The 12,872-nt window shown below is 37.1% G+C and overlaps 1 protein-coding gene across 4 annotated transcripts in view; it reads right to left on the bottom strand.

The window, feature by feature from the left end:
- Positions 1-408: 408 nt before the first annotated feature.
- The window catches only part of slc39a14 (solute carrier family 39 member 14), a 39,117-nt gene continuing 26,653 nt past the window's right edge, over positions 409-12,872 (bottom strand). For 3 of the 4 annotated variants that reach the window (XM_015032509.1, XM_015032508.1, XM_015032510.1), the window contains 6 exons: positions 11,414-11,583; positions 7,564-7,686; positions 4,469-4,639; positions 3,549-3,789; positions 3,014-3,198; positions 409-1,966 (listed from right to left, as the gene is read on the bottom strand). In XM_015032509.1, coding sequence (XP_014887995.1) covers positions 1,814-1,966; positions 3,014-3,198; positions 3,549-3,789; positions 4,469-4,639; positions 7,564-7,686; positions 11,414-11,583 — 1,043 coding nt within the window. In that variant the 3' untranslated portion in view covers positions 409-1,813. Of the gene's footprint in view, positions 1,967-3,013; positions 3,199-3,548; positions 3,790-4,468; positions 4,640-7,563; positions 7,687-11,413; positions 11,584-12,569; positions 12,740-12,872 lie in introns of all 4 variants that reach the window. The other variant, XM_015032511.1, reaches the window with a different exon arrangement.

Here is a 12,872-nt window from a genome sequence, read left to right as displayed (position 1 = left end):
CTCACTGTTTATGTTTTAATGATGTAAAGCCCCCCGGAAAACGTGTTAGAGTCCCAGTTAAACGTCGTTTAACTGAAGTCCCTTTTAGGACTGAAGTCCTAAAAGGGATGCAGGTTTTTGGTTGTTTTTTTTCAAAATCTCTTTCTCACCGTTTATTACATGCTGTTTTTATTTTAATTATGTGAAGCACTTTGAAATTCCTTGCTGCTGAAATGTGCTATACAAATAAAATTTGATTGATTGATTAGTCAACAGGGATTCTGCACTATATATTCAAATATCTCACCTTCACCATCCAGGAATTCATTTACGTTAATGTTCTACAGTTTTTTCAAATACTCAGAATGGACCTAAGGAACGGCGTGAAGGATTTGATCTCGGATCACTTTGGTTTTCCTGGATTTTTTAAATCTATTTCTAGGATATCGGAATATTTAAAGGGCCGGCGACGCACCAAACTGGGAGTCATTTTCTACAGCAATAGCATGTGTTCATTTTGAATAAAAGTAGATAATTTGTTGGGATGGTATCAGTTTGTTTCAATCACACCATGTGAGCTCAGGTGCTCAGCTGTGCTTCTGTCATGTGCGCAATTCATTTCTAAAGACGGCGGCTTTTTTCTGGACGGCAACTCTTCAGTTGGCAACTTTAGTGCCATTTCTCTGAAACTTGACTTTTCCTCCACAAAGAAACTTCTTGTTTTGTTCAACCAAGAAGTTCAAATTTGAGATAATTTGGTGTTTTTTTTTTTGTTTATTGTTTTTATTGCCTTGATTTAAATTTAATTGATTAGAAAAAGTTTTATCTGTTGCTTCTTCTCCAGGTTCAAATATTTATCAGAAAGTTATTTAATTTTTGGAGAAGTTCCAAATTAGCTAGTATTTTCTTTTAAATTCCTGGTGATTCATAACATAAACATTAATGGAATATATTTAATGTGCAACTTGACTGAGGATTGGGTGTCACTTATCACTGATCAATAAGTCGAGGAAGGTAAACACAGATATGATCATGAACTTGTAAAAACTGGAAAACCACAGAATACTTGAGGATAAAAATAAAAAAAAAAATAATAAAGCATGAGACCACAGACGCATCCTTGATTACACATAACGGAAAAAAAATAATCTAAAAAACAATTTGCAGCTTATATAAATGAAGGGCACAGATGGTAAACTGTAGAGAAATGCCACTGCATGGGCCTTTTGGAAAAAAAAGATGTTAAACATCATCTTCACAATGAAGGATCCATCACTGCATAAAGATGACAAAGAAGCGATAATGTTCCAGGATCATCGTGTAGCCCTTCACCGAACTTTTCTGTACTTTTTAAATGTTATAAAACTTTAAAGTATCACACAAAAACTGTTCAAATAGAAGGAATATTTCCACCTCAAAGTCCTTCAGGATTTGTGCTTTTTTGGTATTAATTGTGAAAGCATAAAAAAAAAAAAACAAACGTAAAATGTTCACAGCAGCTGTAATCTTCATCTGCTTTCACAAAGAATCACTGATATTTTTACCTGTATGAACTTTAACCGATCCCAGATCAGCGGAACATCGAGGACAAACAAGTACGAGGAAAACAACGAGACTTTGAAAAGGAAAATGTGGCTAAAGAAGAACTGGGTTGATGTTTTAAAACCGTCATAAGACAGGAAAAAAGTTCAAAGGTCATGAACTTTACTGCATGTCAGAGCTGCACAAAAGCAGTCAGTTCTTTTAAATACAGGACTGTGCGTTCCCGCCGCACAATCGGATCCCTGCAGCAGGACCGAGCAGAACTGGGCCCCGTTTCTGCCAGAGTCCGGCGCTAGCCCAGCTGGATCTGTCCTGAATATGTGGTGAGGAGGAGCATGATGGCGAAGCCCGTTAGGAGCCCCGCGTTCTGGATGCCGAAGGTGATGAGGAACCTGCTGCCACCTGCGTCCTCTTCCTCACGACTCACTTCGTTCATCTCTGGAAACTGAGACAGAAAAAAAAAATCTTAATCTTTAATGTAAATCAAAAAGACAAATACCATTCATAAAAATTAAAGAAATATTCATATTTAATATCAACACAAGGCAGTAAATAAGTAAGTTAGTTAGTTAGTTAGTTGGTTGGTCGGTTGATGGGTTGATTGATTGGTTGATTGATTGGTTGTCTGATAGAAAAATCTAAACAAACATTTTCCAATAATGTCTCAGCAAATCAACTCCAATGTCAAACCTTTCAATTAACAAATATGGGTTTGTTTACAGGATGTAAGATAACTAAATATTTAGTTTGAAGCTAAATATTAAGCTTGTGAACCAAACATTTAGCTTACTAACTAAATATTTAGTTAAATTTGCTATTTAATCTGAAGCTAAACATTTAGCTTGATAATCACATATTTAGTTAAGCTTGCTAAATAACTATTTAGTGTGAAGCTAAGCTAAACATTTAACTTGCTAACTACTGACTTAGTTAGCAAACTAAATGTTTAATATGAGGCTTAATATTTAGCCTGCTAATCAAATATTTAGTTTCCTAATCAGTTTAGCTTGACAACTGAATATTTAGTTTAAAGCAAAATGTTTAGCTTGCTAACAAAATACTTAGTTTTCTAAGTAAATATTTAGTTTGGAGCTAAATATTTAGGTTGAAAACTCAATAGTTAGTAAACTAAATATTTAGTTGCTTGCTGTCAAACTAGTTAACGTGCCAATTAATAAAATATTTAGCTTGCACTCCCAAGTTTTCTAGTGAAATATTTAGTTTGAAACTGTAACATGTATAAATGAATGAACATGCTCAAAATGACTGAAATGTGAACCCACATTTCTTTGCTTATTGCTGTTCGTTTTTGACTGTGTAACTTTACAAACGGCACCACATTTTCCCATAATGCAAAGCGGTAAGTGAGTCATAAATGGGCTAGTGGCCAGAAAGGCAGCAGAGGTAACCACCGAACATTTCACTTTTCTCCTGAACGCCTTCTACAAGCAGAATGTAGCGACACTTGATGTGGATTTCCAAGTCAGCTCACCATGTCTGCCAGAGCGATGTAGAGGAACATCCCTCCAGCCAGAGCGAAGATCCAGTTCGGAGAGAAACTGTTGCCAGCCAGGATCCCAAAGCCCATGCCCAGGTAGCAGCAGCAGGCTGACAGGAAGTTAAAGAACAGCGCCTGCTGGATGCTCATGCCGGCATTCAGGAGGATCACAAAGTCTCCTGCAGAGAAAGGAACAGCCATCATCAGCTGCTAACCATAATGTGGCGCAAATTGAAATTATAAAAATTAATTTGCTTAATGGAAACACGCCAATTTCGAAAAGGCTTGTGATTTTGGTAAAAGATTTTTTGCATTAGGTTGAGGTGTTTTCTTAGCCGCATCTAAAGTTGTGTGAACAAACTTATGATTTTAAATTTGATTTCTTATTTAATGAGAAATAATGTCGAAAAATTGTGATTTTTCGACATTAGCAGAATATCGGCAAACATTTTTGATGAAAACGCCGACAACAGATGGCAAAGCTTCACAGCTAGGAAGCGTCTGGTGGCTTTTAGTTTTCCAGACTCACCGAGTTCGTGCGGGAACTCCTCACAAAGAATGGCCACGGAGGTGCTGATGCCCTGGAAGACCGAGGCGGTGAAGGAGGCGCCGATAGCCAAGCCGTCGATGAAGTTGTGGAGGCCGTCGCTCAGCGTGATCATCCAGGCCAGCGTGCCGATGTCAGAGTAGGTCGTTCCTTTCAGCCAGTAGCAGCCGCCGCCTCGGCCGCCAGACCGCGCCGCCGCTGCGCTGTCCGGCCTCTCAGACTCCTGGAGAGACGGGAGCAGAGCTTGGTAACCAAACCGAAATGACTCTGGGATGGTTTAACAACTCATCCAGGAGGCAGCAAAAGCAACTCCTAAAGCTCTGAAGGCATCAGGTGAGGTCAGAGTTACTGATTTGGTAATAATATTAAAGAGAAAATGGCCTCCACTGTGGCGTTGCCAAAACATTAAAACCCGACTGAAATCAATTTAGTGTTTCTCAAAGTAGGAGCCTCAGAAAGCTGAAGTAGAAACAGAGAAGTATTTTTTAATTTTAAACTTTTCATCATAATTTTTGTTTTTGTTACTCAGGTTTTTTTCTCTCTAGAAACTGTAAGTTAAAATAATTCAACTCCTTTTCTGATGGGCTTCTAGTCAAATTCATTGAGCTGCTTTGCTCCTCAAGCAAGAAATCAAGATGTTTCTGACCAGTCAGACCAAAGGAAGCAACTTGTTTTAAAGATTGGACTGGGACTGTAGCAGCGTGACCTAAAAAAGGCCGTCTGTGAAACCCTCCAATGTGGCTGGATTAAAAGAAATTGCTCCACAGTGAGGTAAGATTCACCGCTACTTATTTGCAGCATACAGAGCTAGAATAGATCTGTGCTGTGTTACCTTTGCAGGAGGATTCAAACAGTTTGTAGTAAAGTAAAATAATTTGTCCTGTTTTACGTCCGATCCCCACCTGTGGCGCCTGTCCGGGGCTCAACATGAGCTCTCCCTCGCTGGCCTCGTCCACTTTCCCCTGCGCCAGGCCGCCGGCCTCTCCGTTCTGCTGCAGCTTCTCGCCCTCCTCGGCATCCCTGTCCGGGGCCGAGTAGTGATCTGCGCCGCTGTAGTGACTGTGGCCGTGGCTCTGGGTCGAGGAGGCAAAAACAAAACAACGATTAACGATGTCAAAAACAGCAAAAACTGATGAACAAGAACATTTAATAAACCCTCCATGTTTATGATAAAGATCCCAGAGCAACCAGAGAGAGAAATTTTTACCTATAAGTTGTACTCAACTGAGTCGCACTACTTCAACATGCTCTTACTCAAGTAGAAGTAAAAAGTACCCATCTAAGAAATAAAAAATATATATTATATTACGATATACATGACCTATACCAATAAATAATACATCTGATAGAATATTCAATGTTCGAAATACAGAATATTCTCTGAACTTCGATCCAGAGTGATTTGGTGAAATCAACTCACTCTCTCACTCTTTGGTTACCTAGCAACAACCTGCTGGGCAACAAACAGTTTCAAGTTCCTTCCAACTCCGGTTACCTAGCAACAACCAGTTGAGTAATTTTGCCACCTTTTGCCTCATAACTGCTTAAAAATAATAATAATTAAAAAAACAGCAGCACTGAGAGGAAACTGTGGATAAAAATGGCGGTCACCCTGCCAGATCGGCATTATTTCAGAGACTTGAAACAAAAATACTAACCAATCATTATATCAATTTATATAAAACGCTTATAAGTAAGAGTAAAAAAATACTTGTAAAACTAAATTATTTTCCAAAAAGTTACTTAAGTAAATGCAACTAGTTACAACCCAACCATATATAATCCCTCTAGGTTAAGAGTGTCCAAACTTTTTACTTAATGAGCCAAAACTGTCGACAATTGAGGGACACAAAAGATTGCTTTTTTATTACTTTTTATTTAAAAACTGTAAAGAATTGGCACAACTAACATAATATTTTAATACAGTAAAGAAGTCTGGTTTCCATAGAAAAGGGAGTTATAAGTTATTATAGATCTGAAAATTACGTAGTTTTGTCTTGTTTAAAAAAAAAATTACTATCTTAATGTCGATTGGTTTTTCTACACTGCAAAAACACAAAATCTTAGTATTTTTTGTGCAAAAATCTTAATACACTTTAAATAAGACAAAAATAATTAACAAGTAATTTTTCAGCAAGATATAGGAGCTTTTTTAAAGCCAATAATTTCTTAATATTGATGAAAAAAATGAAACACTAGTTCTAGTAGCATATTATTTATCTTATAGTGTAACTGGAAGCAACCACTAGATGGCGCAGCTGTTTCACAATTAACTCCTTTATTTTGTTCTCACAACATTTTGTGAATTAAATAAAACTGAATTTATTATCTTAGTCTCACAGTTTCAATCAGTTTAGTTTTTAAAGAGCAAAAATGGTCAGATTACAACAAGGCCACAAACCTGTAATAAATTATTTTGTTTGGGGTTAAAAAAAATTCTAATGTTGAGAAGAATCATGAAACAAGTCACCATTGAGCACTACTTAATATTTACAAGAAAAGCTCGTTTATTGGAAACAGAAAGAAGAAACCAAGTTAAATTTTGTTCATTTTATTTCTCTGCATTATGAGGAGCATTTTTACAAACAATGATTCATCTTCTCGAACTTTGACTGACGTGTAAAACGCCCTGTTTAAACAAAGGCAATGCAAACAGCCTGTAGAGATTCTGAACATCCTTTTTCATCACATCAGTTATTAGAGAGCAAACATCCCATCCTACCAGTCAAACCTGCTGCTGATTAGCAGAACAAGTTCAAGGTATTCACGCTGTGGCATGTCAGCTGGAAATACCAGTTGGAGCAAAAGTTTCGTCTGGTAGGGTTAGGGCTAGGGTTAAAATATGTGAAAATATATATAATAAAACTACAGAGCCTTACAAACTGATTCATATAACCTGACCTTTATTGACAATTTGTCTTATTATGGTCAAAATCTTTAGTGTGACAAAGGAACAAAAACTTTGAAGTTGGATTATGTAGAAACACTGAAGCAATGTTTAAAAATGTTTAATCAAGATAACTGCAAGATCTGTAATTAATCACAATTAATACAGAACTAAATATCAACAAAATAAGCAACATTTTGAGTTCAAAAAACCTTTTTGCTGCTAAATGATTGAATAAATACACACATAAGATCAACAAATACTTCTTTAGAAATGTGGGCTGTAGACGCTAACATTAGCGTTAGCTCCTGTGCATTGAGAAGCTATTTTAGGCTTGAGTAGCTTCCCTAGAAGGCTAACTCCTTTTAGCACAGCTTCAACAGTAATAGTCTTTTTCAGGGTCTCATCAGATCGTTTTCTGAAGCAAAATTAACATCCAGTGGGCCGAGAGAAACAGCTTTGTTATACGCTGTTGTTTGCATTGTTGTACCAGAAGCATGCAAATATAAAGGTTCCAGCTCGGGACTACTGTACATAAAAAATATATATATAAAAAAACAATAAATTGACTAAAATCTATGTAATTAAGTAAAATTATCAAGTTAGAATTTGGGTCTTACCCAAAATCTAAAGCCAAAATAGTTAAAAGTAGCTTGAAGTTGACAAATGTTAAAGTGTCAAATCTCAAAGAATGATGAATATTTGGGGACATGGCAGGCTGCAAACCTGGCTCAGTTTTTACAGGGTCAGTTGGGAAGAAAGACTCAATATTCAAGTAAAAACTGTGAGAGGTTAGTTAGTTAAAGGTTCATATAAGTCGAGTCTGCAAAGCGGTGCAGTAGGTGGCACTCTTACATTGTCATTGATACCCAATCTAGATTTTTTGTCAACATCAAACTAATGTGTGGGATTTAGCAAATAGAAACAATTTATCTCCTAATTTTAGTAAAACAAAAACATTTAGTTAGACTTAATCTCAAACAGCAAGAACAAAGAAAAAAGTCCTTTTTTATGAAGCGTATGTTCACTTCGGGACCAGTTTTGTCACATTTGAACCATCTTAGGTTGCAGTAGTTGGACAGAACAAAAGCAGTGTTAATATTAACTCACCCCTTGCTTTTGCTTAAGGAGAACCTTGAGAACTTTTTCTGTGAAGAAGAAGAGGTAGAAGCCTCCGAAAACCACGGCCGATTTGGATACGTAGAAGTCCACCATTGGGTCGAAACCGAAGGCCTAACGGACACAGAGAATAATCTGTTAGTTTGAGGAGATTATCAGGAGTGTATTCTGTAAACAGGAGTCAATACTGCTGTGTGTTTTGTTTAGGTTTATACAGTTATTGTGTTTCTGGTAAACTTTAGTGTGTTGAGGTTGCGTCTAGGTCAAAACTAGTTTATTTAATCATAAAATTAATTATGAATCTCTTTACAAGTCATTTTATTGGGCAGAAGTCCAATAAGAATCCAGTGTTACAAGACAGATTCAAAGCTCAGAGAGTCATTTACCTGGCGCCATTTGAGCTTAAAGGTGTTTTCAGATAATTCAAGGTACATGTATTCAAGGAGTTGCACAACTGCGTCTGCACAGTTGAGAAAATGTTTGACAGTATTTGAGTCTTAATCCCGCCCACTGAAAGTACTCTAATGCCGTACACTGTAATAGAAATTTCAGTTAAATCCATAATTATTCAGAGGCAGATATAAGTTTAAATTAAGCTTTAATTTTACTAACATGCTTTTTTTATATATATAACTGGAGGTGATTTTCCCATTATTGCAGTGTATGCCAATTTTAATCTGATTGATAATATGTGGGAGGAATTGAAGATTAGGGATAGAGCAATGGTAAATGTAACTGGGGCCTGCCCGACGTGTGCGCGTTACTTTGGACCCGAGTTCTGATGCTTAACATGTGACACGTCCGTGCAAGCCAGCAAGCTTGCACAGCTGGACTTGCCTTTGGTAAATATCAGGAGCACATCTGTGCAGTTTAATGACATGCTTGACATGGTCCACCACCAGAGTGGTGGTCCACCATAAGGACCTGGTTCCTTATGAACCAGGTCAGCCATAGCACTATAGTGCTGACCTGGTTCATTGCTACAGTGCAATGGCTGAACCTCATCCACAATGATATTCAGTCTGAGACTGACAACTATAAGCTATAATATAAGGTTCTCACTAACGGTGCGAAATAAATAAAAAGATAAATACAGTGGATAATTGTTTTTTTCTAGAAAATTTTCAACCTTCATACTAAGGATTTTAATTCACATTCAAAAATTCTGAGAAATAATAAATTTATGTAAGCAAAATATGACTAGTCACAGGAAATATGTATTCTTCCCACAATGGGAGACCTGTCTCTGCGCAGGTGCTATGGTAACTAACCATAGCACCTGCGGTGGCTCTCAGTATGGTAGAGAGTTTCTCTATCCTTATGAGACACCCAGTGTCGGTCTCAAGGACCCTGACAAAAAACCATAAGCCCTAGCAAAATTTTGAAAACATTTTACAGGAGCAGACATGTGTATCTATGTCATGACCGACTTTGAGATCAATAGGGTGATATTTGTGGCCGTGAGGGGGAGTTAAAAATAGTTTTGGAGTCAGAAATCCACTGTGCTGTGTGTGTGAATCAGAGAGAAAAATTCCTGACTCTGAGACGCTAAACCTTGTTTTTTGCTTGTTTTTCGCAATTTATTTCATTTTAACTCATAATCTCACTAAAAGTAAAAGCTCCCTTCTTTGGATCAAGCTGAACATTTTGATACCACTTTTGTGGGGATGCACGCAGCGGTACGAGCCGCATTAACGGTGATGGAAGAAAATAAATAAATCAAGATGTAAAGAGACCGCTTATTGGGTGTAGAACAGCAGGTTCTTGCCACGCATTGCATAGGCAGGCCCCAATAATCAAAACATGGAAGGAAACATACTAAACTCTGGTTTTAAATAAAAGGAAGGATTTGATTACTGTAATGCTAATACAGATTTGTTTTTTATTTTTAGAATAAAGTATGAATTAAAACATTTTTTTCCTTTCCTCTCAAAACAGTTTTAGAGGATGTCTGCTCACATTTTCTCTAGAAGCAAACATTTTAGTTGAAGGAAAAAATTTTAATCTAAATCTGCCAGATGTATGAGTAATTTCTGGCCCTACAATAGATTTTTGGCCTAAAGAAATAAACTACTTTTTAGGAATGTAAGGTGTCTTAGTTTTACTGGGCTTAACGCAGATTAGCAGCCTCATAATGCCAGCCCATTAAGGAGGCTTTAAAGCTTCACACAAAAGAGGATGAATTCAGAGGATTAGGCTTGCTTCCTCTGACATCTTCACTTAGCTTTTGTTTAATGTAAGCCAGTAAATAACTACAACAGGCTTTAAACTGGCCTTTAGCCTCCAATTCCATCCCCAAATAAAACGGTAAGAGTAAAATTTTAGCGCTTTATTGCATCATAACCGACACATCTTCGAACGGCGCGGTTCAGACGCTTGATCCGATCACACCCAGGCTCGGTTAAATACATGTGTGAACGTGCTAAAGGCAGATTGAAGATGGCATGGATCAGAACACCTTCAGAGATCTTCTAAGACATTTTTATCTGCACTAGTTTAGCTTAGCCGTCTGAATACAATCTGCTCTGAGCCTCGATGAAGCAATCTACCTGACCACTCACTGAACTCAGGACGCCCATAGGGCTCAATTATTAACTTGGTGAAGCTAACGCTAATTAGCATTTAAGTGATAATAAACGACAAAATGCTTCCTGACCGTCCACGCAGCCCCTCGACTGAATGAGCGCTGTTAGGATGATGTTTAAGGAGCTTGTTGGGTGTTTATTTCAAAATAGAACCGCAATAAATTCATTTTTTCCCACACGAGACTAGTATTGGACCGCTTATTTTCTCGTTCCGCCATCTTGTGTCAGCGGCGCCCTCTGCTGGATGGCGACCAAACAACAACACTACACCAAGTTCAAACGTACATTGTTAGTTAATAGATTGGAACTAATTTTAATCTAATAAACAATAGATATTTAGTCATAGTCGAATAATTGTTTGCATCCCTATTTGCAATAACTGGCAATGAGTCTTTAAATCAATGTGGGTGAATACTAATTAGTATTTTAGTAATTATTCTGACAATCTAAAAAAAGGCATATTCTGCAGATGTTTTATTTACCAACTTAATTTTTTTATACAATATTAAAATATACCAAAGTATGCAAATTAATACTTCAAATCCTTTTTAGATAGGAAAATAAATATTTTATTGCTTAAAATGTGATAAAAGCATTCCTTTTATAAACTCATGATCATTTGTAGCAAAGGATGTATCTGCAACTAAAACTTAATACAGTGTACGGCTGAGCACTTGATTTTTTAGGTTAACCAATTAATAACTGCGTAGTAAAAGGTGCTTAGTAGGAGATTTTATTTGATTTTTGCCAAATTTGAACCAGGTGTTTTTTGTTTTTCTTATTCTAAATTCAAAATGTATGTATATTTTGTACAGTTTTGATTTAATTACTGCCCAAAGTGCTATATTCTTTCAGTAAATGATCTTTTTTGAGTTTGTATACTCCAGTTAATGATTAATCGATTGCTAAATTAGTTGACGATCATTTCAATAATCGATTAATCATGATTAATCTGATTAATCGTTTCAGCCCTACTACATTCAATCAGTATTTCTATAAATTCATTGATGTAATCTACCTAAGTATTTTTGAGTCTAATGTGATTTAACCCTCATACTTTTTTTTTTGGTGATTAATTAATCTAAAACAATTACAAAAAGACATTCTTACAGTAGAAACTCAAGTAGAAAACAATAACTAACAGTAGTTGAAGCAGGATAAACCCAAGAAATTTTTAGGTGGATTAAATGATGTAAGATCAACACCGAGAATCTTTGTGGAGAAATGAGAAACAGCCCTGAGGTATGTAACTCTACCTCGGGGATGAGCTGAAACAGGGCGTTGGAGTACAGCGTGCCAATGGCCAGGGCTATGAAGTAGAGCAGCAGCCGCTTGTAAAAGGTTTTCTTCATGAAGGGCACCACGCTGGCCCCGATCAGTGAACACAGAGAGATCAGTGTCACACACAGGAGCCCATAACCCCAAACTGACCAATGGAGCAGAAAGGAAAGACAAAGATAGCCAGTTAGTGCAGTGATTATCTTATCTGATTGATTATCAGGGTAAAATCACCAAACAAAGATTCCTGTAGGAGAAAGAATTAAACAAGGAGCCCGTTATCCGGTGGGAATCTGCCCTGAGGATGATTATTTACCTTCCTGTGAGGCAGCATTTGAAACCAGTCCATTTCCTTCACAGAGGAAGTCATGACAGATACAGACCTTGTTCCAGGCTGCTCAGATATGACTGCAGATATGAGCAGCGTCACTGCTAACAAAGGACACCAAGCCAACTGCAGTGGAAATACTTCATGTATCTATGTGTGTTTTTTACTAGGGATGCACGATTTGTCGGCCTGAACATCAGCATCGGTCGATGTTTGTCTTTTTTTTTTTTACATATCGGTATGGATAATTAAAACTTTGCTGCCATTTGTAAAAAGAGAGTCCTTTTGTCACAGAATCGAAAGGTTTCGGAAATGTATATATTGCATTTAATATCAGTTATCGGTCATAACAGGAATATAAACATCGGATATTGATATCGGTCTACATTTTCAGACCGGTGCCTCCCTAGAAAACACTACATTTTTCTGTTTATATTGGGGCAAAATACAATTTATTTGGTCTTTCATGGATTAGTGAAAAACCAGACTGACTCTGATAAAGACCAGATCAATTTTAAGTGTATGTATTTTATGTATTTTATTTTGAATGTTAATGTAACATCTACACATAGATACAAAAAGCATGTCAAATGCCATGTAAGGTGAAGAAAAACCACCAACAAGAAACAAAAGCAGGAAGAGGAAAACCACCAACTAGAAACTGATCAAAGGTGAAACAACTCCCTCTTCAAAGAATGAAAGCCTTCAACATACTTTTCAACTTTTTTTGCTTTTGTTTGTGCTCTGAAAAGGTTTGGATGTGTAAAAAGGTGTAAAAGATGTACGAATACAGTCAGCTAGCAAACCTCAGGTATGAGCTGTAGGACGGCTGTGGAGAAGAGCGTGCCAATGGCCAGAGCGATGAAAAAGTTCAGCGCATGTTTCATGCAATTCGTCTTCATCAGAGGTACGATGGCAACTCCGGTGAGAGAGCAGACATTGATCACAGTCACGCTCAGAAAAGAAAAACCCCACACTGCACGTGGAATAAAGAGGAGCATTAAAACACTGGGAAAAACCAACTGAAATTACGTCTAGTTTTCAGAAATGTGTTTTAAAAAGTCCACTTTAAAAATGGTTTTGAATATTAGCTGTTGAACATAAAGGCT

This window comes from Poecilia latipinna, unplaced genomic scaffold, assembly GCF_001443285.1.
Source record: "Poecilia latipinna isolate Pla-1442-1.1 unplaced genomic scaffold, P_latipinna-1.0 Scaffold243, whole genome shotgun sequence".
In the NCBI taxonomy this organism is placed as follows: Eukaryota; Metazoa; Chordata; class Actinopteri; order Cyprinodontiformes; family Poeciliidae; genus Poecilia; species Poecilia latipinna.
This window is presented reverse-complemented; position numbering and strand designations above follow the sequence as displayed.